Here is a 27,987-nt window from a genome sequence, read left to right on the forward strand (position 1 = left end):
GCGCCAGCAGTCTTTAAGAAGGGGAATGGAGGTTACAAAGCTGACAGGTAAGACCCTAAATCATTCCCCTCCCTAGCTAAACATAGAAGGAATGTAGCACTATGGAAAGAGAGAGCCTTATTCACCAAGGTATTTAGTCTGCAGCAGAACAGATGGGGACTCCTTTCTGGCTACAAAGCCTCTATTTTTTGTTGAAAAACTGGAGGACAAGTTTGGGGAAGTGGTTGCACTGTAGAAAATGAGAAATGAGCAGTCCTCATCCAGACAGCGTCTCCAGCCCAGTCCTAGGTGTTGCTACCCTGTGGCCAGCTGGGTGATATTTCTGTTCTCATCACTCCACATAAAAGCCTCAACTTGGTCCAGGAGATTATTTTCCATTGTGACCTTCTCTTACACTCTGATGACAAGCTCCACCCAACTTAGAATGGCGAGGTGGTCACTTCATCCGGCGCTTCTATAGGGCACCAAAAGACAATAGGATTGCTGCTAGTGCCTTCATCTTGGCCTTTGAGGGTGATTCATTGCCTGAAAACATCAAGGAGATGGTATACTGTTGTGACATAAAACCATATATCCCTCCCCCTACGTGGTGCTTTGAGTGCTGGAAATTTGGCCACATGTCTTCCCACTGCAATTCCAGCACCACATGTAGAGACTGCAGTTGTCTAATCTATGTGCACCTCCTCCCCCTGCTTGCCAGACTACAAGGTACACCGAAAGGGGCAGAAAATTGAGGAGTACAAGCATCTAGATTGCAGATGTATCAAGAGGCCAAACAGAAATATGAGCGGTTGCACCCCATTCGTTTGACATCTATGTATGCTGCAGCTAAGTCGATATCACCCTCACAGATGATGGTAGCCTCCTCGTCTCTACCTCGAACAGTGGGCCCTCAGGGTCACCCTATTACATTACTCTCCCTCCCCCCTTTGTGGTTGGGGGCACTTCTTCTTTCATTGCTCCCAAAACTTCTACTTTGGGAGCAATGCCTCCCCAAACACCAGGGACATCTGTCCCCACACCCCAGCTGGAGAAGCAGCAGCCTCCTCCAGCTCCTCTTGCATGGAATGTGTCCCTCGGGATTCTCCCTTCCAAGGTCTCCACCAACGCAAAAGTGGACACTCACCAGTGGCTGAGGGAGTCACAACCTGCTAGATGAAGGGCTTCACAGTCTTCTTCCATACCTGAAGTTACTTCAGAAAAGTCCTCCAAGCTATTTCCTAAAGAGAAGCGAGAGAGCAAGCAGACGAAGTAGTAGTCTGCTAAAAAACAGGACATTCCAGTGGCCTGGTGTAAGACAGTGTGGGGAGTTGCCAGAAATCACTGCCGCTATTAGAGCCATGTCATTAGTGCCTCCCTTCCCTGCACCTCATTGCCATCAAATGGCTCCATCAGCTCATCAAATGACAGAAGCAGGCGTGTTGGGAATGCTACATCTCCAACATTGGAACATGTACCTCTCCTTTCCAGGTTTAGACCAAGCTCACATGCCGTTAGAGATATCAGACCCTTGCAGCTGTAAGTGCTCATCCAGACGTAATCACAGAGCATCTTCCTGAACATTATGCTTGCACCTCTGCATCTGAGAATTACTCTCCTGCCTTTTGTCTCCTCAAACAGCTGGTGGAATGACAGCAACTGTCTTTTGCTCCGTGTCGCCCTGAGCCATATAATACTCCCTTCAGTGACTGGGAATTTCTCAGTGCCCTTGCCAAATGTCCTCCCACATCCCCTGCTTCAGACCACATCCATTCCCAAATGATTAAACACCTCCAGCACCACCTCCTTGCTGTCTTCAACCACATCTAGAGCGATGGCAAATTTCCGTTGCAGTGATGGGAAAGTATCATAGTTCCAGTGCTAAAGCCTGGTAAGAACCCACTAGTTATCATCCTATCAGTCTCACCGGCGTTCTGTGCAAGCTGCTCGAATGTATGGTGAGCTGGCAGTTGTATTGGCTCCTTGAGCTTGGGGGGGGGGGGGGGGGGAGGGGGGGGGGGCTTCTGGCTCCGTCCCAGGGCGGTTTTCGCCAAAGTCGCTCCACCACTGATAACTTGGTTTACCTGGAGTCTGCCATCTGAACAGCTTTTTCACAATGTTAACACATTATTGCTGTCTTTTTTTACCTTACAAAAGCCTTCGATACCATTTGGCGATTTCGCATCCTTGGTACACTGCACGTGTGACGTCTCAGGGGCCCACTTCCAATTTTTATACAGAACTTTTTGTCGCTGCACACTTTCAGAGTTCGAGGTGGTGATTCACACAGTTTACCCTGCATCCAAGAGAATGGGGTTCCACGGGGCTCTGTACTGACTGTCCCACTCTTTTTAAGTGCCATTAATAGTCTCACAGCAGCAGTGAGTCCTTAGTATCCCCTTCTTGTATGCTGGCAATTTTTGGATTTCCTTCTGCTCCTCTTCTGTTGGTGTGGCTGAATGTCGGTTGCAGGGAGCCATACAAAAGGTGCAGTCATGGGCCCTTGCTCACAGCTTGCAATTTTCAGCAACCATCATGCGCTTCTGTCATCATCATACTGTCCATCCACATATGGGTCTTTTCCTTGATGACCAACTCCTTAATGTAGTGGAGATTTACCAATTTTTGGGACTGGTCTTCAACACCACTTAACTCGGCTACCCCATCTTTGTCAGCTTAAGGAAAAGTGCTGGCAGCATCATCAGTGTTGCCTTAGCCACACTGACTGGGGTGCTGATCACCTTACACTGCTGCAGCTGTAAAAGCCCTTGCGCAGTCCCATCTTGACTATGGGAGCCTGGTGTATGGTTCAGCAACACCCTGAGCATTACAGCTACTGGACCATATACGCCACTGTAGAGTTTGGCTTGTGATGGAAGCTTTCCGAATGAGCCCAGTGCACAGCCTTCTCATGGAAGCTGGATTTCATCTATTGCAGATCAGGTGACAACAACTGCTTCGGCATTATACTGCCCACATTCATAGTTTCCCTCACTGTCCCAATTACCATATCCTTTTCCCTCGCATACCAATCCATCTCTTGAAATGGCAGCCCAGACCAGGGATTCCAATTGCAGTTAGTGTCCGGTCGCTACTTATTGCACTCAACACTTTCCCTCTACCACCTTTCCTGCTGGCCCACTAACGTACACCTCCATGGTCCATGCCTCAGCCACAGCTTTGTCTGGACCTATCTCAAGGCCCAAAATGCTCAGTTCCACCTGAGACTCCTGCACTGGCGATTTTTCTCTATTTTGAGCGAATTCCAGCTCAATGGATGATGGTCATGTTGGCTTCTCTTACACTCATGCTGAACGTAATGAACAGTGCTCCTAGTTAGAGAGTGCAGTGTTTTCATTACACAGTTGGTAGTCATCTCTCGAGCTCTTGAGCATATCCACTCCTGTGCAGGTGTGTCCTTCATTATCTGTAGTGACTCTTAAGCAGCCTACAAGCCCATGACTACCATATTTACTCGAATTTAAGCTGCACTCGAATCTAAGCCGCACCTGAACAATGAGACTCGAAATTCAAGGGTAGACATCTGGCCTTCTCTCCCAGACCTCCATTATCCTTTCATTTTAACCCTTCCTCGCCCTTTCCTTGCTGTTTGTTCACTGTGGTGTTTGTTTTTTCCCTATCTGTATTCCTCTAGCCGTGTGTTTTAGGCTGGAGGTATTAGTGTGTTGCAGAGTAGCTGGCTCATCCTTTTTTGTTCTTGTTGTCAGCCAGCCCCAGCCATCTGCTATATTCTTTTAATACCTTCAACTGCTTTTTTTCCTTTTTCTCTGTATTGCTGATAATTCCTAGACAGTCATTCGTCTTCTGTGAGTTGATCCACTTATAGACTAAACAGTTCTGGACATATCAGTTAGCATTAACAGTTTAGTGAAATACTGTGTTGAAATATCATTTTACATTGTTGACAAGAGACATCGTGCACCGTATACCAATCATGAGGTTATGCAATGGTTTATCAGAGTACTACTGGAGTTTGATGCAGAGTAACCCATGTTATGCAAGCTTAAGCTCATGTACCCTGACGAGCTGAAAGAGCGCTTACCTGAAAAAATGAAAAACTGATGATCCAAAAGCAATGGTTCCAGTTCACTCAGAAACCACTGGCAGAACTCAACATACCAAAGTTTGTCTGCATGGTTTAACTCATCCACAACAGTAAATTTATATGAATACATATAACTGATGTTTCAAGATGATGATCTCTTCATTCCAATTTCATCATTTTGTTTCATGCTTTCCTTCGCTCGAGCAATGCTTTCTGGTGTTTGAACTCTTCAGATAGTTGTTGTTTTTATTTACTATGGAACCCATTTTGTGCCATTTTGCCACTGTTTTGCTTTGCAGATTTTGCTGGAAGTTTTGCCAAAATACTTTCAGTCTTACATTCTTGCACAAAAAGTTCTGCACATATCTTCCATGAATTGTGCTTTGCATAACAGTTGACCATGAACAAGATCTGTTTTATGATTATCACCATTTTGTGTTGCATTCAGTCAGTCATTAACAATGTGTGCTCTTCTCATTCACTCAGGACAGAGCGTGTGGGACATGTGCATGCATAGACACATGACAGCAACTAAGTAGTGCATTGAAATCATGGTTTCCAGCATTTTCTGTGGTGGGCAATTCTCCTGTTCATTAACGAATGTCATTTCCACAACATTAATAGAAGTATTTTCCAGTCTAGTTCTATTTTGCTCTTCCTGTACTGTTAGGCAACCAGTTCAGCAATACAATAAACAGTAAAAATAAATATACTGCAGGTTTTGAATGAAAATTACATGATCTAAATAAAATAATTATATTATGATTTGATAAATTATTATATTCTCTCATCAATAATGACATATTCAGAACAGCTTGGTAGGTGTAGTTGTTATACTACTAGGCAATCATTTCAACAATACATATATGATAGACATACAGATCCATACTACACAATGACTGAATGAAAATAAGCTGTTGATCTCTGGACATGGCTTCCTATTCAAATAATTATCTACAAAGTTCTCTGTGTAGTAAGAGTTTGTGGGACAACTGAGAAACACTCTGTATATTGAGTGTCTGGTGTTTGGTATTCTTAGTTGCCTGAATGGTTATCTAAAGTAGATTTGTAGGTATACATGAAATCCATGTTGTGTTATTTCTATCAGTGAATAGCCAGTGTCTAAATATAGAATTACCCTGGAATATTGTTCCTGGTGACATTAATAAATGGGCATAAACAAAGTATGCTGCCTGACTGCTTTCAGCAGCCACATATAAAAATAAACATTGTTGAACTTAAGTGGTTAAGAGCTATATAACACAATTTCTGTTTAATGTTCTGACTAACATGCTCAGCAAGAAATCTGGAACAGTCTGTTTTAGATGTTGGCTTACCCCATGTTCTCTTATTTTTGAGGTTAAATCCTCCCTTGTGCTGTATATATTTCTTTTCCCTACATATTTTGGTGTTATCTAGTTACAGAAAAACTATCAGTAATTTCAGTGATAATTTACTATGTCACATTTGTGCATTTGCAGTAAAGATAATCTCAGCTCCAGCTATCTAAGAAGGTATTATAATATAATAAAGAGGATATTTTCATTTGGGCACGTGACAGTGAGGTCTGTAGTGCATACTCAGAATAAAGGATCATTCATGTATTTGTAAAGAACTGAAGTTATCATTGTATTGAAACATGTGGTGGCAGGTAAAGCTTTGTTCCAAGTCAGAAGACAGTTCTTTAAGGATAGTGATAGATATACCTAGTGTGACTCACTGCTTTCTATTAATTGACTGTTTTGCTTCATACACCATAAAATTTGTCATTACCTAAAATATGTTGTGATTTGCACAGTGAAATGCATAAAACAAATTGCAGAAAATTCTGGTTTGTGATGTTTTATCATTTAAATGTGTTGTTAAAGAAGTAATAGATTGTACATGTGGTGGAAAGTCCTCTATAGAATTCAAGTACACAAAATCTAATTTTTGCGTATACATAATAACTAAATTATGTTCAAAAGTACTGTTAGAGGAGACTGTTCTTAGACTGGTCAGTAATTATTAACACTGTATCTGTATTGATATAATTCTATAAGGGTGTAACAGTAACATGCTTACGTTCATTTCATAGAAGTCGGCTTAACAGCAGACTTATTAAATGCTTGTAATACTGTCCTTCAATTATGAGAAATCTTACCCTTTGAGCTGTCTCTAGCTCGTTTTCTGTATTTCATAATGGAAGAAATTGGTAAAAATGTTTGCTTTTGTGTACCATATGGTTCTTTTCTTTAATGGCTAAATCTTTTCCTGCAATGGCTATTCTTTTCTATGACAGAGTTCTCTATTTCCTTCTAGGCAATAGTCTGCACTGTTCTGCTTTAGTTCTTGGAATAATTTATTTTGGGCTTATCGTTCAACTGTTATTATCTTTAAATATCACCTCTCAACATGGAAAAAGTACTTACAATATGAATGCAGTAGCTCATGTATGTGTGTCGTGACCACTCCACACAATTTATGTTTTTCACAGAAAGGTTTGTTAATTCGCTTTGTTACCCATCTCTTCTCTGTTGCTGTGCTAGTAACAAATTTTAGTGTATCTCCTTAGAAACAGCTGACAAAGATATAGAGGACTTTATCTAGAAATGTATTTGTATTTATAACTGACATTTAATGCATTTTAAACATCCCATACATTGATGCATTCTACAGACTATTAGTAATTACTGTAACTGATTTCCTCATTAATAATTGAATTGTCATGTTATCTGTTATAGATAATAGATTATCATGGCATAATAAATCATTTCAAACAAGATAAAGTTTAACATTTTTGGTGATGTGATAAGTATATAAATATCAGTTGTCCTTAAAAGTAATATTGATGGGGGAAGTTTGGCTTATATTAACTTGCAAAAGTTAAATAATACATTTGTGCCATGTTATTGGTACTAATTTAGGAATCAACATAAATTATTTATCTCATCTTATCTGACAGATAACACTATTAGGTTTATAGAATTTTTTTTCCATTTTTGACCTTTATAGCCGACAAGAATTGTTAACGAGCCAAAGCAGTCTTAGAAAATGAACATATGGAGTGCAGTTTGTGTATTTGTAAAATATTTTAACAGGTACTTTTTCAGTGTCAGTGATAAAATTAGCCAGACAGTTCCGCAGAAAGCAAAACAGTTCATGTAAAAAGCAATAGATATTTTTGTTCAATAACATTTCTTATGCACCTCCATCTGAACCATGGGAAAAATGATATAGTCTCTAAAATGCAAAAGTTTAAATGAATGTATATAATACCTTCTGTCTACAGTTGCCAAGAATAAAGTTATTTTAAATTATGCATTTTGGTTTTCTATATGGTATGGAGCCATCTTCAGGTGCTTTGACTCTTACAGTACCTACCACATAGAAGCATTCATCTAGGTGCCACAAGGGCCAAAGCATTGAAGACTGTTCCACAGGATCCAAAATATGATGCTGCATAATTTAATATAAACCTTTTATGTTCAGTAAAAGGACCCTTCTGGAATAAAAACTGTTGCTGAGAGAATATCACATTTTCATTTGTGTTCAACAATTCTCATCTGAAACTTATACTTTAGTGGAATTGCAAGGTCTGCGATGTACTTGTCAGCTTCGTAAACTTAGAAGTTGTACGTCAAATGTATCAGATTATTTTTCATGACCATTCAATATTGTGTGTGCAGTTTTAACTGATTTCTAATTTATACTTGCCACAGCACATTCCGTGCTTATGTATTTTCTTTGTTCTGCAGTCCATGTTGGACATGAGTCTATAATGTAACTTTTCTCCATTTATCTCTGTTTTCAGCTCTCTGTTACTGTTATCAGATCACTGTTCTCTTTTGTTAAAGTTTCTTACACATACCATAACAGTTATTACCCAGGACTTTGTCAAGTTTATCTTTCTTGTCCAAGTTTTGCCTTGACTGATTTCTTTATTGGCCTTGTTTTTGAAAGTCTTTCTACATGATCTGCCTGTCTTAGGTTTACTGCCTAGTTCCTGGTTCTTCTTAAAGCTGTTCTTTCTTTGCCTTAGTTCTCATTTATATTTCTCAAATTGCTTTTCTCTCATACATGCAGTTGTTTTCCGTATATGTTATCCCAATATTTTGACACACAAAATATCATCACCAGTCAACACAGTTACTTTTATTTTTTATATGCAACTCAATGCCCATGACTCAAAGACTTGTTGGAAATGAATAAGTTTGGTTACCTGTAGCCATGTTCCTTTCACCATAAAATTATCATTTCTCTCCAGCACTTAAAACTATTTCATTTACTGATTCACCCTTTCTGGTGTTGTGGATCCTACCCAATCAGTCCCCAAGATTTCCTGAAAATATCATGTGTTTTGTTTCACATTTCAATTTTAGAAGCTGCTTTTCTTGTTAAAATGATAAAACTACTCTTTAGTAATGTTAAAATGTATAAATTTGAAATACAGCAGTCAAGATTGGATACTAACACAGAGTGTTAAAGATGTAGTATGTGAAGTTCTTAAAGCTTGAAAAAATCTGGTTTCTGTTGACACACACATGGATTAAAAAGCAGAAAGGGACAGGTTTTTCAGTTTTTGTGAAACCTCATTATAGAAATCACTATCGATCCTGTGCTGGAATATCAATACTATGAAATGATGGTCATGTCACTAAGGCCAAGCAATTCATCAGAGATAAAGCTATAATAATGAGTTAAGGAGAAGAGAGAGCGGGAATGCCAGTTAGTAGAATCGTAATTCCTATCTAATAATTCATATTGCAAAATTATATTACTTGTCATTCAAGTTACATGTGTGTTGCTCATTTTTTAGTACTGGCATATAAAAGTCACATTGTGACAAAATGGTATGTTCTAAATGGAGGAAACCGAAGGTCAAATCTACATAAACATCCGTACTCTGCAGATCACTGTGAAGTGCTTGGCAGAGGGCACATGCCATTGTGCCAGTTATTAGGCTTTTTTCTAGTTCCTTTCACATATGGAGCATGAGAAGAATGATTGTATATATGCCTCTGTATGTGCTGTAATTAGTTTGACCTTGTTTTTGCGATAGCTATGGGAGTGATAGTAGTAGGTTATAATACATTCCCAGATTAATCACTTAAAGTTGCTCCAGAAACTTTCTAAGCAGGGTTTTCATGACACTGACCCATGGATCAGACAAACCTGTGACTTTTCGGACATGTCCGAAAGAACAGATGCCATTGATGACCTGCAGTCACCAAGAACAAAATTAGATTTAATTTAACACCTTCATCTGCTGACGGGTGTTGATATACATTCCTGGAAATTGAAATAAGAACACCGTGAATTCATTGTCCCAGGAAGGGGAAACTTTATTGACACATTCCTGGGGTCAGATACATCACCTGATCACACTGACAGAACCACAGGCACATAGACACAGGCAACAGAGCATGCACAATGTCGGCACTAGTACAGTGTATATCCACCTTTCGCAGCAATGCAGGCTGCTATTCTCCCATGGAGACGATCGTAGAGATGCTGGATGTAGTCCTGTGGAACGGCTTGCCATGCCATTTCCACCTGGCGCCTCAGTTGGACCAGCGTTCGTGCTGGACGTGCAGACCGCGTGAGACGACGCTTCATCCAGTCCCAAACATGCTCAATGGGGGACAGATCCGGAGATCTTGCTGGCCAGGGTAGTTGACTTACACCTTCTAGAGCACGTTGGGTGGCACAGGATACATGCGGACGTGCATTGTCCTGTTGGAACAGCAAGTTCCCTTGCCGGTCTAGGAATGGTAGAACGATGGGTTCGATGACGGTGCACTATTCAATGTCCCCTCGACGATCACCAGTGGTGTACGGCCAGTGTAGGAGATCGCTCCCCACACCATGATGCCGGGTGTTGGCCCTGTGTGCCTCGGTCGTATGCAGTCCTGATTGTGGCGCTCACCTGCACGGCGCCAAACACGCATACGACCATCATTGGCACCAAGGCAGAAGCGACTCTCAGCGCTGAAGACGACACGTCTCCATTCGTCCCTCCATTCACGCCTGTCGCGACACCACTGGAGGCGGGCTGCACGATGTTGGGGCGTGAGCGGAAGACGGCCTAACGGTGTGCGGGACCGTAGCCCAGCTTCATGGAGACGGTTGCGAATGGTCCTCGCCGATACCCCAGGAGCAACAGTGTCCCTAATTTGCTGGGAAGTGGCGGTGCGGTCCCCTACGGCACTGCGTAGGATCCTACGGTCTTGGCGTGCATCCGTGCATCGCTGCGGTCCGGTCCCAGGTCGATGGGCACGTGCACCTTCCGCCGACCACTGGTGACAACATCGATGTACTGTCGAGACCTCACGCCCCACGTGTTGAGCAATTCGGCGGTACGTCCACCCGGCCTCCCGCATGCCCACTATACGCCCTCGCTCAAAGTCCGTCAACTGCACATACGGTTCACGTCCACGCTGTCGCGGCATGCTACCAGTGTTAAAGACTGCGATGGAGCCCCGTATGCCACGGCAAACTGGCTGACACTGACGGCGGCGGTGCACAGATGCTGCGCAGCTAGCGCCATTCGACGGCCAACACCGCGGTTCCTGGTGTGTCCGCTGTGCCGTGCGTGTGATCATTGCTTGTACAGCCCTCTCGCAGTGTCCGGAGCAAGTATGGTGAGTCTGACTCACCGGTGTCAATGTGTTCTTTTTTCCATTTCCAGGAGTGTATATCAATGGGGATAGGTGAAAATGTGTGCCCCGACCAGGACTCGAACCTGGGATCTCCTGCTTACATGGCAGACACTCTATCCATCTGAGCCACTGAGGGCACAGAGGATAACGTGACTGCAGGGACTATCTCGCGCATGCCTTCCCTGAGACCCACATTCTCACCTTGTATGTCCACATACTACATTCATAGTGTCCCACCCCAACACACTCATTACTCATGGAAGACATTCTTACCAAGTCCCGTAAGAGTTCTGTGAATATGTGTGCATCTGCACTGAAGAAGAAGGTCATGGGTCATGGCCAGTATTGCCAGAACTATATACTGGATATATGGATAAGGTGTCTGTTCTTTTGGACAAGTCCCAAAGAACAGACACCATTGATGACCTGCAGCTGCCTAGAATGAAATTAGAATTGATTTAACACCTTCAGCTGCTGACAGAAATTGATATATATCAATGGGCACAGGTGAAAATATGTGCCCCAACCAGTACTCGAACCAGGGATCTCCTGTTTACATGGCAGATGCTCTATCCATCTGAGCCACCGAGGCTCCTTTTGGAACATAAAAGGGCAGCAGTAATGACCTTCCATTGGTTCTGCTGGCAGCAAAACATTTCACTTCATTCCATGTCTTAAGTCTTTGAGAGGTTCTTCTCCCACCATTTTTTTTTTTTTTTCAATGTCTTTCTTTGGAGGTCACTTCTCCATGCTTCTTGTGGGTTCCAATCCAGTGCGTCTTTTCAGTAGCTCCATGTTCTTTGCCTATTGTGTGACCAGTCCACCTCCATTTCCTTTCCTTTATTTGCTCAAGAATTGGTCACTGCTTTGTCATTTCCCACAGTTCATTTGATGTTACATCTGGCCACGTCACATTTATATTTTGCCAAAGACACTGGTTAATAAAGACTCGCAGCTGGTTTACAGTCATGTTTGTTACCTTCTATGTTTCAAAACTATACAGGAAGACTGGCTTTAAATTTCTGTTGAACAGTCACAGCTTGGTTAGTCTTGAGATGTTCTTATTGTGCCAGACAGGATATGGTTGTACAAAGGCTCCATTTGCCTTCAGTATCTCAATCTTTATATCTTCCTCTGCCTCTCCATCTTTACAAATGGTACTTCCTATAATACAAAGGAATCTACTTGTTCAAATTCATTTCCATACACTGTTAGCTTTGTCTGTTTTTCAGACTGCATTCTCATTTTTTGAGTTTTCTGAGCATTTACTTTTAGTCCTACAATTTTTGTTTCCTCTTGCAGTCTTTACAATTTTTGCTTCCTCTTGCAGTCTTGCCAGATTTTCTTTGATGTCAAGATATCTTTGCAAGAACAGATACAGATCAGCAGCAAAATCAGGGTTTTCAAGCCTGTCTTACATTCCCCACTGAACACTTCTTCTGCCACCAACAACACTCTTTCATTATACTGTCCATCACCAACAGGAACAAGGTTGGTGACAAAATACATCTTTGCTTCAGCTCAGCATTTGTTTGCATAGGTTCAATAAATTTCCCATTGTGCAGTACCCTACATTTGTATCCCTCATGCATTGCTTTAACTATATTGATAATCTTTGATGGCATTCCATTTTATTCTTCAATTAAGGGAATCAAATGCCTTTTCAAAATAAATAAACATAAGGTAGAATGTGTTCTGCCATTCTGCACTCTGCTCAATTATTATACATAGTATTGATGAGATTGGCACAACTTTGATGTCTCTGACTCCAGCTTGATCTTTCTTATCCATGCATTCACAGAGTCCTTAAAATGATTTAGCATTAATCTGCATAGTACTTTACTTGGTACAGAGAGGAGAGTGATGGCTCACCAGTTATTACAGCTGGTAGCATCCTCTTTCCTTGGCAAATTAATTATCAGTCCGTCTTTCCAATCCTGTGGTAGTTTCTCAAAGGATGCAGTACGTTCACAGGGGTGTCAGTGTCTGCTTTAAGCATCTCAGGTGCAATATTATCCTTTCCTGGATCCTTCCCATTCTTTATGTGTTTGAGGGTTATTTTGATTTCAGCATTTCAACATGGTTTGTTTACATTGTCTCTTATTGACATCTGATACCTATCATTGTTTCACCCATTCTTCGGATTGCTTCATGTTAGGCACTGTAGAAAGACGTCTCCATCTTTTAAATTGGTCTCCTACTGTCAACAATTGACACTCCTTGCGTTTCCCAGATCTGTTCGTGTCCAAGACTTTTTTAACATTATAGTGATTTTGTATAGTTCTTTAGTGTCTCCCATTGCTGTGGCTGTCTCTGCCCTCATAGCTTGTTCATCATCCACTTTATATCATTCCTCACACTTCTCTTAATAGAGTCACTAGCTCTGTACTCAGCTTGTATCAGAGTTTTCTTTTTTGTTCTTTTACTCATATTTAATTTGCCGTAATGTCTTTTCTACAGTTTATCAAATTCCGTGTACTCTCAGACATTGAATCTTTCTCCAGATGGTTTTTAAAGTCAAGGATCTCCACCCACATTGCAGTAGATGTCCTTAACCTGAGTCCATGTGTCATCAACATTATTTTCATCATTTTCCTGTGCTGCATGGAACAACACACAGCTGTTTCTTAGCTCAATATGGAATTATTCTTAATTTGCTGTTACTGTGTTCTGAATTTTCGCACATATATATTTTGTTCCATTATTTAAAGTCTGTATTTGTAGCCATGATTTTCAATTTATATTTGTGACAATAAGGTGGTGATCACTGCCAACATTGGCTCTACCTTTACTTCTGACAGCCATCAGTGATCTAAATTTTTTGCTCAGTGCTACAAGATCAATTTGATTTTCCATTCTGTGGTCAGGGGATACCCGTGTAACCTTATGGCAATTTTTGTGTGGAAGTACTGTACCTCCGATCATCAAATTGTGGCTGACACAGAAGTTTGAAAGCATATCAACATTTTCATTCATTTCTCCAATGCCATGGACTCCCATCATATGCTTTAAGCCTTCATTGTTGTTTCTAACTTTTGCATTTAGATCTCCCAGAATAGTCAAGATATCTCTTGCTGGTCCTTTAATGATGTTTCTTAAGAAGTGGTAAAACTATATATGTACATAAAAAAAATTTTTCAGCATCTGAGGTTTCCACAGCAGTGTAGCATTAGATAATTGTGATATTACAAAGTCTGGTCTTATTAAAGCATGCCATTAGTAATCTTTCTGGAACTAGTTTCCATCTCATAAGGTTCATTTGCTCCTTTGGTTAACAGAAGTCTAACCCCGTTTCTGTGCTCTGTATACTCTCCAGCAGGTGGAGGGTATAAAGAGGTATATCCATCTTGTGTTTGGATTCCTCCAAAATCTACCCATCTCACTTCACTAAGACCAGCCCAATTTATACTTCATCTCCATTGTAATTGGTACCATCTTTCTGATTTGACATTCCAGAAACCTATTTTTGTTGTCTTTTTCATACCATAAGTCTTCAATTTTGAGCCTGTCCAGCTGTGTTTTACTGTTGTTTCTTTAATCATGTCTTTACAGTGACTGACCTACAGTTCCTTAGTCAAGTGGTGAGGCAGCCACCTCAGAACCTCCACTTTCTCAGTTTTCTTTTAAGAGTTTATTTCTCTAGCTGGCTTCCCTATGCCTAAGAGCCCCCCCCCCCCCCCCCCCCCCACACACCCACACACACCCACACCTTGTTTGTGATTTGAGATGACAGGAAAAGGACAGGTTGAGGATAAAAGAAGAATACTAAAGGGCCATTGTAGGATACACTTCATCTGGCTCCTCCCTTGTGGGTGGCCCTGCTGGAAGCAAACCTACTGACAGTATTGCCCTCTGGATCTATAGTGCATAAACCACCTCACTGCACAGACAGTGCTACTTTAAGGCAGTGTCCCCTAAGCAGGGATTTATGATCGATTAAGGTTAAAAGAAGGCTCAAATGCAGTGTAGAATCTGATATGGATTCCATTGTGTCCTGGAACTTAGTTCATTTAAAGCCATCATCATCATCATCACCATCACCATCACCACCACGACCACGACCACCACCACCACCTTTGCAGTGGTGTGAGAAATATGAAAATTGTGTGCAATGTTTGCTTTTGCTTTGTTACTCTGTTTCATTCCCTGTCTCACCTACGAGTGTCTGAACACTTAACTTTGGTACCACTAAAAGCCTTTACATATGACCAGATATCTTTAGGTTTTGTGAGAGATCCTTCAATGGTGTTGTGCTAAGTTAGTCATTCGAGGTTTCATGCATTGCCCTCATGATGTCCAAACACTTTTCATTGAGACTCCCCCTATCTACCGCGCGACAGCAGGTTCGAATCCTGCCTTGGGCAGTTAGGTTAGTTAGGTTTAAGTAGTTCTAAGTTCTAGGGGACTGATGACCTCAGAAGTTAAGTCCCATAGTGCTCAGAGAGTCTCCCTATCTATCGCCGTAGGATTTCTTGCACATGTTATGTAGTAGCCTCTGGTTCTTTAGTTTCTATACAGTTGACTGTACACTTTGGTGGGTTCCTCCCATCATACTGTTCTACTAAGTATGAAGTGCATTGCCCATAAATCTCCTAAACCTGAGCCATAGCTCTTTTACTTGCTCCTCTTCAGATATAAATGTCTTGAGTTCCTTTTACAGATATGACACTACTGCCTTTTTATCTAGTTTACTGAACATATAAATTCTTCTATTATTTTAGCTGCCTTTTGTACGTTGGTAATCATTGTCACTATAATTGCCACCATTATTCTCAAATTCTGTTATTATCAGTTCTGTTCAGAGGTTTCATACACACAGCACATCTAAATTGCTACAGCACTAATCAATACTTTGAATGCTCTGCACCCTCCTTCCACCAGCTCTTCAGGAACTTCATCCAATTGCTCCTCTAGCCTTTCAGTGTAAAAGTATGGTGATGAAAAGTTCTGGCATAATGTAAATAATTTAGGAGTAAATAATAGAGGTGTTGAGTTTTTGACAGACACATAAAAAACACTGAGAACTTGATAGTTTTTGGATGATTCCATTTTCAAGGCAGCACACACACACACACACACACACACACACACACACACACACACACACACCAGCTATACAACTACACTGTGTATTCGGGTGACACATTCTAACAGCACGGGATATGTACAACTACACTGTGTATTCAGGTGACACATTCTAACTGCACAGGGGGGGGGGGGGGGGGGGGTGAGTGAGAGTGAGAGTGTGAGTGTGTACTCTTGCTCAAAAAGGGATTTGTCTGAAAGGTAGCAGGTTTACAGTCTTGTTCAAGTGCCCATGGATGACTCAACGCCTTTATTAACACACCGACTAATATTTTCATTCATTCTCATTCTCCTGGTGCTCAAACCTAAAATTTTGTTCTTAATTTGTCTGTCGGCCTTACTTGATTGTCCTAATTTCAGCATTTGGTTAGTAGACACTCTTCTTTTGGTCCACGAAGTGTCTCATTGTGGATTGATGCACCATGGACATTGTAGTTGTTTATGTGGCTTGTAGTTATTTTTAATATTCTGTAGTTCATTTTATTTTTGATAGGGGTATCTGAAAAGCTTGGGTATGGCCAGGACAGCTGAAGTTAAGAGGGATGCTCGCATTGGTGAAGCTGAAGCAAGGAGAGATGCCCAAATTAAAGAAGCTATTGCTGAAGAAGAACGTATGGCTGCCAGGTTAGTTTTTTAAGCAATTGTTGTAAATGTTTCTGGAAATAATGTATTATTGTATGAAAAAAGAAATCCAATATATTTAATCTAATATGTATTACAGATTTCTGAATGATACAGAAATTGCAAAAGCACAGAGAGATTTTGAGCTCAAAAAAGCAGCATACGATGTTGAAGTCCAAACAAAGGTAAAGGTCTATTACGTATTACTTTACGTTTAAGATCACAGCTATGTTGATTTACTCTTCACAAATTAGCTTCCTGTAGTTCATGGCATGTCATAGTGAAATGTGAATCTCAACTGATACTGTTTATAGTATTTTTCACAAACTTTGTGATGTGTGGCTGAAAAAATGAAATGAATCAATGTTGTTTACAAGACAGTCACTGTATTCCCCTACAGCAATATGTGTAGTGTGTGTTTTAACTTAACTTTTAAATTGTACTGTTTCTTATGTATTTCTGACTTATAGCTAGTCCCCTCGTTTGATCCAGGATTCTTGTCTCCTCCAAGTTACTTCTGCTATCTTTCCATATCTCATGAATTTTTCTCCCTTACTCCTCAAGAGAGATTAGCTGTAATTCCAAGCTCAGATGATTGATGCTCACTGTGCCCATTATGCTTCAATAAAGCATCCTTCAGTACATCAGTTGTTCGAAGTAGTTAGCACCAAAGACTTCCAGACATTTCTGTCCGGGTGCAGGTTTGGTGTGCAGTGTAATAGAGTAGAACTTGAAAAAGGTTTAGTTTAGTAAAAATACTTAATCAGTATAAAAACCAATTTAGGAAAACAGCCTAAAAGTGACATTTACTACACTACATGAAGTGTTCATGTGGTGATATCTGCAGATAAGTGTAAAATACAATGAAAGCACACAAAAAGCCATTTCCGTATGTGATAGAACACTGAAAAAATGCACACACTAATTCTGGTATTGGAGAGCGCTGCCCAACTCGCTGTCACAAAGAAATACCAAACATTGAACACTTTATTTAGCACCAGAGGATGGAATAATAATCAGTTTCTGTAATAAATTGTCATACATAACAAAGATGGCATTAGCCACACTGTCATCCTGTTCATAAGTACTCTTTGTTACTTCTTCTTCCTCTTGTTCCAAGTAAGGTGATGCAGTGATGATGAGACACTAGAGTCATATTGGGGAGAACAGCAGTTCAAATTCCTGCATAACTACCCAGATTTCCATTTTTTGTGATTTTCCTAAATCAGTTAAGGGGTATGTCAGGTTGGTTACTTTTTACTTTGAAAGGACACAGCTGATTACACCCCCCGCCCCCCCCCCCCCCCCCCCCCCCCCCCCAATCCCTCCTTGGCCAGAGCTTGTGCTTAGTCTCTAATGACTTCATTGTTGATGAGAGATTAAACCCTAATCTTCCTTCATTTCTTCTTGCACTTGTAAATTTCTAGTTTGTCTCATAAACTAAGAGCATACCCCTTGTGTATTTATGGAGAAGGCACATGCTGTCCCCAATGCAGCCTACAATGTGCCCACTCTTGGCTAAATAGGCTGGCAAAAGTGCCAGCACTTAGTGGCTGCAAATCCTCTTTAAATCTCACATTGACAAAATGTGACTGACTACAGCAGTAATCATAGTAAATTTTGTACACTCTGTAGAGATGGGTAAAACCATTCTTTTCAGAGATTGGATAAGAACTGCTCACTCTCTGGAATGAATCAGCTGCTTTTTGTGACTCACAAGTCACCACCATTCACTCACAAATGTAAATGAAAGAAAGGCGCTTCATCTTTTTTAATTCAGATCACTATAGCAGCATTTTTATCGGATTTGGTCCTATTTTGAAAGAACATAGATAGAGAAGTAATAAGTTTATGTTAGGTCCCTAGTAGTTCCGAGATTTAAAAGTTCTATATTTCATCTGCTTTAAATATTTAAAATATTACAAAAAATTCCTAATTGCTTCTTATCAAGTGGAACAGTATATACGAATGCATAGTTTTGTGGCGATATATAATGATAAAATTTTATCAAGCTTCCAACCAAAACCAGTGGCTTAAATTCCACGAGCTTTCAACCGAGTTCTCCTCAGCCATTGTCAATTGGTGACTGTCAAATGATTGCTGCTACCATCCTTATATTGCTGCGCTGTCATCAGTGACATCACTGGTGCTCACTCCAGTGCCATATATGGTAATGTTTTCATCTTGCGGTTGCTGCACTTGCTTCAACTTCCGATGGCTGGGTTCCAAGCTGTGCTTAGCTGCAGGCCGCCATCTTTATTGAGGGGGTTGTCAGAAATTTTTAACTCAATCACCTCTTTTATAACACTGTCCCAAAAACTGGTAGTTCATGTAATAACAAATGTCTCCGCAAATGCAGCACAGTGTCTGTTTTGTAAAGCATGTTCCGCCACTGCTGATTTTTCAGGATACCGTAGGTATTGTATTCCACACAACACTGGACAGTAGTACATACAATCTGTCTGAGATGCAACCCCATCTCAGAGAAGGAGATAGGGTGGTGTTGTGTCATTGTTCATGCAGGTTCCCAGCAAAGACTCTTTAGATTTGCTCTCTCAGTTGTTTGAAGACACTGTAGTAGATTTATTTAAGCACACTCTGACATCTTTGTATTTTTTGTGCGATGGAGATTATTTTAACCAGATAGACAGCATTGCGATGGGAAGCCCATTAGCTCCAATTATAGCCAACCTCTTCATGTAGTACTTTGAGAACACCACCCTGGACACAGCTCCTGCGAAACCTGGTTGCTTTTATCATTACGTCGATGACACCTTCGTTGTGTGGCCTCATGGGCATGAGAAGCTGGGAGAATTTTTCAACCACATCAACAGCATCAATGATAACATCAGATTCATGATGGAAGTAGACAGATGGTGCCTAGCCTTTTCTAGATGTTCTTGTCTGTCGGAAAGAAAATGAGTGTCTCAGCCACAGTGTTTATCAGAAACCCACCCACACAGACAGGTATCTGCATGCTAGCAGCTATCACCATCCTTCACAGAAAAATTCTGTTCTGAGGACATTGTTGCATCGAGCAGAAACTGTTTCAGATGCTGAAAGTCTTCCGAAGGAACTGAGCCTCTTGTGGAAAGTCTTCAAAGAAAGTGGCTACAACAACAGCCAGATTTTGCAGGCCATCTTGGTGAACAAAACATAAGCATAAGACCTCAGATGAGGGCTTGAAGAAGCTTGCATTCTTGCTGTTATGTAGCTCAATAACAGGAAAGATTAGCCAGCTTCTAAAGAAGCATAAAATCAATACAGTTTTTAGGCATCGACTAAAATTTGACAGCTAATGCAGCCTATGAAAGACTGTGTTGGACTCAGAACACCAGGAGTATATAGAATACTGTGTGGATGTGGACTGTTCTAGATCAGACAGAGTATACATACTATTGAACAGCACCGTGTGGAACACAAGAGATGTTTTCACCTGCGGTATCCTGAGAAATCAACATGGCGGAACATGCTATAGAGAATAGACACCGTATTGCATTTGCTGAGACATCTGTTATTATGCAGTCGACTAGGTTTTGGGACAGTGGTATAAAAGAAGGGATCAAGTTAAAAATTTCTGACAACACCCTCAATAAAGACTGTGGCCTGCAGCTAAGCAGAACTTGGAACCAGGCCATCAGAAAGTTGAAGCAGGTGTGGCAAGCACGCCATGAAAACATTACTATATATGTCGCTGGATCGAGCACCAGTGATGTCACTGAAGACAGTGTGGCTGTCGAAGAACAGCAGCAGCAATCATTTGACATCACCACTTGACAACAGCCAAAGAGAATTCAGCCAAAAGCTCATGGATTTTAAACCACTGGATGCAACTGGAAACCCGAGAAAATTTTATCAAGTGGCACAGTTTTAAAAGCATGAATGATTCTTGTTATGTTTCCATGCAAAATTTGAAGACAAAATACAAATATAAGAATCATAACCTAATTGTAATTAAGTATCTACATTGAATCGTTTGGATAAATATGACAATATTATTGCCAAAGAAGACAAAATTAGTCAGTATGATGATTTATAAATGAAATTTGACCTATTTTACTGAAAGTGAATTAGTTTCTTTTCTTGGTGTATAGGTGTCATGCTTTTGAAAAGATACGTGTACAGGGCACTGATGTAGCTGGAATGCATAATATTTTCAGAACCAATTGGTGTAGTGTTGGCTAAACAATTTTCTGGTTTCCCACCAGTTTAAGGGATTACTTTTTCCAGAGAAATATGCCTCAAAAAAATATTTGTCTAGTTCAACAATTGCTGCACATTTCAGGTCAGGACTTCTTTACAGCTAAGAATACATTCCAAACAGCTATTCATATTTTATACACAACACTTAAGATATGTACTCTGTATCTTCAAAGAAAACAGAAGTTATGACTTTCAGGGACCAGGAGCCAGTTACCAGCATTGTAGTAACAAGGAATCAGAAAATAGAAAGAGTAAACTCATTCAGTATCTTAGGAAATACTGCATTGTAGTAACAAGGAATCAGAAAACAGAAAGAGTAAACTCATTCAGTATCTTAGGAAATACTATCTCATTCATGACTGTAACTTACATAAAAAAGACTGTAAAAAAAATTTTAATTACATTAAGAGAACCATCTATAGGACCCTCAGAACTAAAGTAGGAAATGTCGGTGAAGACCAGTAAAGTCAAATATGGGAAACAATGTGTAGCCGCACATTTTTGTACAGTGTTAGGAAGGAGTGCTATGATAAACGTACTAGAAATTCCAGCTGATGGGGTTGAGTATAGGTGCTGGAGTATGTTTGGAGGTCACTTTTGTACGCTTGTCTTGAATAACTAAAAAAATGTGGCCTCTAGCAAAAATGTATTTTGGTATAAAATTAAACTTCATTACATTTCATACAGAAAAGGTGGTTTATTTACTTGGTAGGACTAATAGTTCATGCAAAGATAGTGAGAGAATACTGAAATCTTGCACGATATGCCTGCATTGTAGCTTTTGTAGTTGTAGCCAATTTGAGGTTGTTTCATGACTTGATAGAAAACAGGTGTCCTACATCAAATGGTTCATATCAGCTTCCTGTATGCTACTGTGGTATGTTGTAAAGAATTGTCATTTACCCTTGTATAATGCGGCAAAGTGTTTCCTCCATTAATGCAGTCTTCTGGAAAACTTCCCTTTCTTCATTTTTTATTCTTTTCATGGCTGAGAAAAATTGTGCACATTAGTAAGAATGGAAAACCGTGCATGCACATTGTCTATAGGACATTTTTTTGCAGCTTGGGAAATGTCTCCTTCACCATGTGACATGAAATCATTGTCTGCCACAGACTCTTTGTCCTGCTCACTATTGTCAACAGAGAAACATTTTGGATCAGATGATCTACCGCTCCTTTTTTTCCAAGTCACTGACAGCCCACTTCTTAAAAGGATCTGACTCTTTGAATTGATTCCAAAGCGGATCACCCAACTTTAATACTGTGAAGCTAGTAAACATACCACATGTTCTTCCCAACTGATGTTAAATTAAAAGATTCAGTGTGTTTTTAACTTGAATGCTGCATATAATATTAGATTTTCTGACATAAAATTTAAAGACTTGCTTTCTTTTTATTATATTTTCCATTGTATTCTGTGAGTCTGTGCAGGCCTGTTAAGTTGGAGAATTTGTGTTGTCATATTCTGTAAGAATCGTATGACATCCTGTAGAAAGTAACAACACAGAGATTTAGGTGCGCAATTTCATCTATAAGAACAGTATTATTACAGAAGCAGTTGAAACTAAATTAGCAAGTGACTTTATAAAAAGAGATGAAGGTTTTTGCTTAAATTTTGCTAGGAATCCTGCTCTCTCTTGCTAGTCAAATAACGGGGGTGGGGGGGGTGGGGGGGGGGGGGGTGTAATTAATGCTACTTGGTCATCTGCTGGTGATTGATATCCACGCTAGATAACATCTGACATTCATCACCTTCAGTTGTGTGGAGGCAGCACTAGTTGTTTACAGTGTATGTGCTATCTTTCTGGACATGCCCCACATATTGAAGTTCTAAATTTCCATGCACAGTATTCTCTCATTGGACCTGTGGGCTGTGGATGTGTCAAAATTTCAGAAGTTGTTGAAGACAGCACCCGGCTGCATTTCCAAATATTGTTTGATGATGAATAGTTCGGAAGAATGTACCAAACACTGTACTTTCAAATTATCATTAGGGAAAACTGTATGTATGTGGGGATGGGGGGGGCGGGGGGGGGGGGTTGGTTTTTACTTTACCATGCTCATATTGCTTTCAGCCCACCACCTCTACTACAGATGAAGTGTGTCTCTCTGAGTTTCAAAAAATTAACACAATATTTGGGAATAATTTTTGATGAATGATTTATGTGTTTACCAACCCTAAGACACATCAGATCAAAATTCCTCAAAGCACTCAGAATGTTACAGTAACTCAGCAACTTTCACATGGGGCAGAGGGAGCATATTTGATATAATTCTACAAGACTTACATGTGATCCCTAATGGATTATTGATGCCTAGTGTATGCTTCAGATTGAAAATTATATCTCAAAATTAATGATATGAATATAATAGAGGGAAATGTCAACACTATTCACCATGCTGGTATTGAGCTGGGAACAGAAGCATTTAGGGCCAACTTTGCTTCGAGACTCGGTGGTGAGGTTTGCAACCCACCAGTTGACTTTGGGTGATGTCTCGTTATGGTCTGTCAAGCACATCCATAAATTGCGTTTTATTATTATTGTTACTCAAATAAATGAGAACCCTTAATCCTCTTAACCCCAATATTACTGCGCCTCCTTTCTCCAACAGCTCCTTACTCATTATTTCTCTCTAGCTGTCTCATGAGAAATACTGAAGCTACCGATACTACCCATCGGCATTGGTGCATGATGTAACCAGAATAGTGGACATAAACCACTTTTCAAAAGCCAATGTGTCTAAAATGTGCACAATAACAAGAATATATTTATTCTCATCAAATCAAATTTGTTGGCTTCACTAACTTACAACTAAACTGTCATCTTTCAACGTAACCTAGAGTTCTCATTATTTCATCACATTTAAGATTTAGTATTCAAATTCCATGGTTTTTCCAACTCATAGCAAAGCTGTCACTTTCCAAGACAATCTAGACTTTGGGCTATGTTACAGCTCAATCTGTCACCTGTGAATCTCCTGTAACACTTTTTAGTTTATTAATCTTCTGGCTATTGAACCCAAATATGGGAGTTGTACAGAGGGATTACTCTTCATTTCTAAATAAACCTAACCATGCAACCTAAATATAAACATGTATCTCTTATTCTTTTCAGATATCAAAGTTCCTTGATTATAAAAACACGAAAAATTTCACTTTGAAATATCTACTACTACATCTACATCCACACCTACATCTACTTGTACATAGATACTCTACAAGCCACCGTATGGTACGTGGTGGAGGGTACAATGTACCACTACTAGTCATTCCCTCCCCTGTTCCACTCCGAATAGAGCGAGGGAAAAAATGACTGTCCATATGCCTCCATATGAGCTCCAATTTCTCATATCCTATCTTCACAGTCCTTATGCACAATGTATGTTGGCGACACTAGAATAATTCAGCGGTCAGCTTCAAATGTTGGTTCTCTAAATTTTCTCAATAGTGTCCCTCAAAAAGAACGTCACCTTCCCTCCAGGGATTCCTAATTGCTCAAACCTACCAGTGACAAATCTAGCAGCCTACCTCTAAATTTCTTTGACGTCTTCTTTCAATCCAACCTGGTAAAGATCCCAAACACTCTAGCAGTACTCAAGAATAGGTTGCACGTGTCCTATATGTGGTCTCCTATACATGTGAAACACACTTTCCTAAAATTCTCCCTATAAAGTGAAGTCGACCCTTTGCCTTCCATATCACAGTTCTCATATGCTCATTCCATTTTATATTACTTTTCAGTCTTAAGTCCAGATATTTTAAAGAGTTGACTGTGTCAAGCAGGACACTATTAATATTGTATCCAAACATTACAGGTTTGTTCTTCCTATCCATCCACTTTAACCCCCCTGCAGGCCCGGGGATTACAATAGGCCCGAGGTATTCCTGCCTGTCGTAAGAGGTGACTAAAAGGAGTCTCATACCTTTTGGCCTTTATATGATGGTCCCCTGCAGGGTTTGACCTCAATTTTCCAAAATTTTCCCAATGAGGGAGCCAATTTGGGAAGGGCGCCTTACATGGTGCATCGTGCCCATAGTGCATTGAGATCTTACGCCCACTTTCTTGTCATGGCATTGCAGTCCCGCTCATCCTCCATCTCTTTCAGGAGGACACCTTCCTGGGTGCATTTTCCTCCACCCACTATGCAGTGTCGTTTCCTGCACCGACGATGACAGTGTCCAGAATGAGATTTTCACTCTGCAGCTGAGTGTGCACTGATATGAAACTTCCTGGAAGATTAAAACAGTGAGACGAGGTACTGGCAGAAGTAAAGCTGTGAGGACGGGGCGCGAGTCGTGCTTGGGTAGCTCATTTGGTAGAGCACTTGTCCGCAAAAGGCAAAGGTCCTGAGTTCGAGTCTTGGTTGGCCGAGCATGGTAGCCAGTCCACTGTGGTGGGGCCGCCATGTACCCTGTCAGTTGTAGCCCCCTGACTACACATGGATCACTGTGCTGATGCCTGTGCTATTAACTCCCCATGTATGCCAAGGAGTAGATGCCCGTCACCCTGGGGCATCGGGACTCCTGGCAATGGCCATCCTGCCAGGTGGCCTTTGTTGCAGCTGGGTGGCGCCCGTGGGGAGGGCCGCTGGTCGGAGTGAGTGGCATCAGGGTGGATGAGGCGCGATGAAGTGTACCACGTCGTCACTTGCTGGTGATCAAATGCCAGCAGTCTCTTAAACATTCCAAGTCTCAGTACAACGCAAGGAAGTATGATCCTAAATTGTTCCCCTCCTTGGTCACACCATGGGAGGAATTCCAGGCTAAGGATGGCAGTGAACTTTATTCGCCCCGGTATCTCGTATGTATGAGAGCTGATGGGGACTCGTTTGTCTCAATGAAGCCTCAGTTTTTTGTTGTAGAGCATTTAGAGGACAAGTTTAGGGAGGTGGAGGGCTTGTCCAAACTGCGGTTAGGGTCAGTCTTGATAAAAACTGCATCGTCTGCCCAGTCACGGGCACTACTCACTTGTGACAAGCTGGGGGATGTTTCCGTTACCATCACGCCTCATAACAGCTTAAATATGGTCCAGGGTATTATATTCTGCAGGGACCTTCATTTGCAGTCTGATCACGAGTTGCGTGCCAACTTAGAGCGATGAGGAGTTCATTTCGTCCGGCGTGTCCGTTGGGGTCTGAGGGATAATCAGGTTGCCACCAGTGCCTTCATTTTGGCTTTTGAGGGTGACACATTACCAGAGAAGGTCAAGGTGATGGTTTATCACTGTGATGTCAAGCCTCCCCCAATGTGGTGCATTAAGTGCTTAAGTTCAGCCATATGTCTTCCTGCTGTACTCCCAGCATCACATGTCAAGATTGTGCATGTCCATCCGATCCCAATACTCCATATACCCCGCCTCCCATCTGTGTCAGCTACAGAGAGCATCATTCCCCTTGCTCACCAGACTGCAGGATTTTACAGCAAGAAAGGAAAATCATGGAATACAAGACCCTGGACTGAGGTGAAAAGGAAATTTGAGCGGCTACATCCTGTGGCTACGACCTCCTCTTGTGCTGCTGCTGCGAGAAAAGTTGTAGCCCCATCAGTTCCGCAAGTTCCAGTTGGCTGTGAGAGCCGCAAGACTACACCTGCCTCCTTGATGGTGGGGGGGGGGGGGGGGGCACTCCTGTCCCCTGTTGCTCTCATACTACCTACTTCAGGAGCACTGCCCCCCAACCATTGGACACACCAGTCTCCACTTCTCAACCAGAAAAGTGTTAAGTCTGAAGTGCCAAAAGCAGCTGGTCATAGGGCTTCACGATCGTCCACAGTCCCAGACACTGAATCAGTGAAGCCCTCCCAGCAAGAGAAACCCAAGGATCAGTGAGAGAAATCCAGAAAGAAGTCCCCCAAGACCAAGGGACTTGCGGTGGCACCCTCACCACCGCTGCCTACAAGCTCTGCGTCTGAGGATGAGGTGAAGATTCTGGCGTCCGCTGAAGACCTAGATCTCACCAGACCCTCAGACACAATGGATACAATCTGTTCAGGAAATAAATCGGTGGCAGCAGGTGACCCTGAGGCACAGACTGCCTCATTGAGTGTTTCATGCCTTCCCAGTCTCACAATCAAGTCATCCTCCAGTGGAATTGCAGTAGTTTTTCCACCACCTGGCTGAGCTATGGCAACTGTTAAACTTTACACCTGCTTTCTGCATTGCCCTCCAGGAAACCTGGTTTCCAACAATACAGCTCCTGCCCTTCACAGCTACAGGGGATATTACAAGAACTGTAGCGAATATAATAGTGTCAGGTGGAGTTTACGTTTATGTCCTGAACTCGGTATGTAGTGAACCTGTGCCCCTTCAAACTCCTCTTAAGCTGTGCCTGTAAGGATACGGACAATGCAGGAAATAACTGTCTGCAACATATATCTCCCTCCAGATGGTGCGGTACCCCTGAATGTACTGGCTGTACTGATTGATCAACTCCCTAAACCTTTCCTCCTTTTGGGATATTTTGATGTCCATAACCCCTTGTGGGGTAGCACCATGCTTACTGGCCATGGCAGAAATGTTGAAAACTTACTGTCCCAACTTGACCTCCGCCTCTAAATACTAGGGCCACCACACATTTCAGTGTGGCTCATGGTAGTTACTCGGCCATTGATTTATCAATTTGTAGCCCAGGACTTATCCCATCGATCCATGGGAGAGGACATGACGACCTGTGTAGTAGTGACCACATCCTCATCTTCCTGTCAGTCCCTCTGCATCATGCCCATGGACGCCTACCGAGATGGGCTTTAAACAAGGCAGACTGGGTAGTCATCACATCTGTTGTCAACATTGAATCTTCCCCACATGGTACCATTGATGTTGTGATTGAGCGGGTCACTAAAACAATCTCCTCTGCAGCGGAAAAGTGGTCCCTCATTCTCTAGGGTGCACCCGGCGAAAGACAGTCCCTTTGTGGTTGCCGGAAGTCGCTGAGGCAATTAAAGACTGTCGGTGAGCTCTACAGCGACATAAGTAGCACCCTTCCTTAGAGCATCTAATAGCCTTTAAGTGGCTCCATTCCCATGTTCGCCTGCTTATAAAACGATGGAAACAGGAGTGTTGGGAGAGGTACTTGTCAACCATTGGGTGCCATATGTCACCTTCCCAAGTCTGGACTAAGATCAGATGTCTTTTTGGGTACCAAACCCCAACAGGTGTCCCTGGCATTAACATCAATGGCATGCTCTCTACCAACACAGTCGTGATCGCCAAGCACATTGCTGAGCACTATGCTCAAGCCTCTGCACCAGAGAACTACCCCCCAGCATTTTGTACCCTCAAACGGCGAATGGAAAGCAAAGTCCTCTCATTCACTACATGCCACAGTGAACTCTATAACGCCCCCTTTACAGAGTGCTAGCTCCTCAGCACCTTTGCATATTGCCCTGACACA

The 27,987-nt window shown here is 41.6% G+C and overlaps 1 protein-coding gene across 2 annotated transcripts in view; it reads left to right on the forward strand.

Moving 5' to 3' along the window:
• Positions 1 to 27,987, forward strand: part of LOC124711827 (flotillin-1) — a 142,766-nt gene that overhangs the window by 76,049 nt on the left and 38,730 nt on the right. For both annotated transcript variants that reach the window (XM_047242419.1, XM_047242908.1), the window contains 2 exons: positions 16,265 to 16,395; positions 16,493 to 16,577. In XM_047242419.1, coding sequence (XP_047098375.1) covers positions 16,265 to 16,395; positions 16,493 to 16,577 — 216 coding nt within the window. The remainder of the gene's footprint in view (positions 1 to 16,264; positions 16,396 to 16,492; positions 16,578 to 27,987) is intronic.

The sequence above is a fragment of the Schistocerca piceifrons genome, chromosome 1 (genome assembly GCF_021461385.2).
Source record: "Schistocerca piceifrons isolate TAMUIC-IGC-003096 chromosome 1, iqSchPice1.1, whole genome shotgun sequence".
Classification (NCBI taxonomy): domain Eukaryota; kingdom Metazoa; phylum Arthropoda; class Insecta; order Orthoptera; family Acrididae; genus Schistocerca; species Schistocerca piceifrons.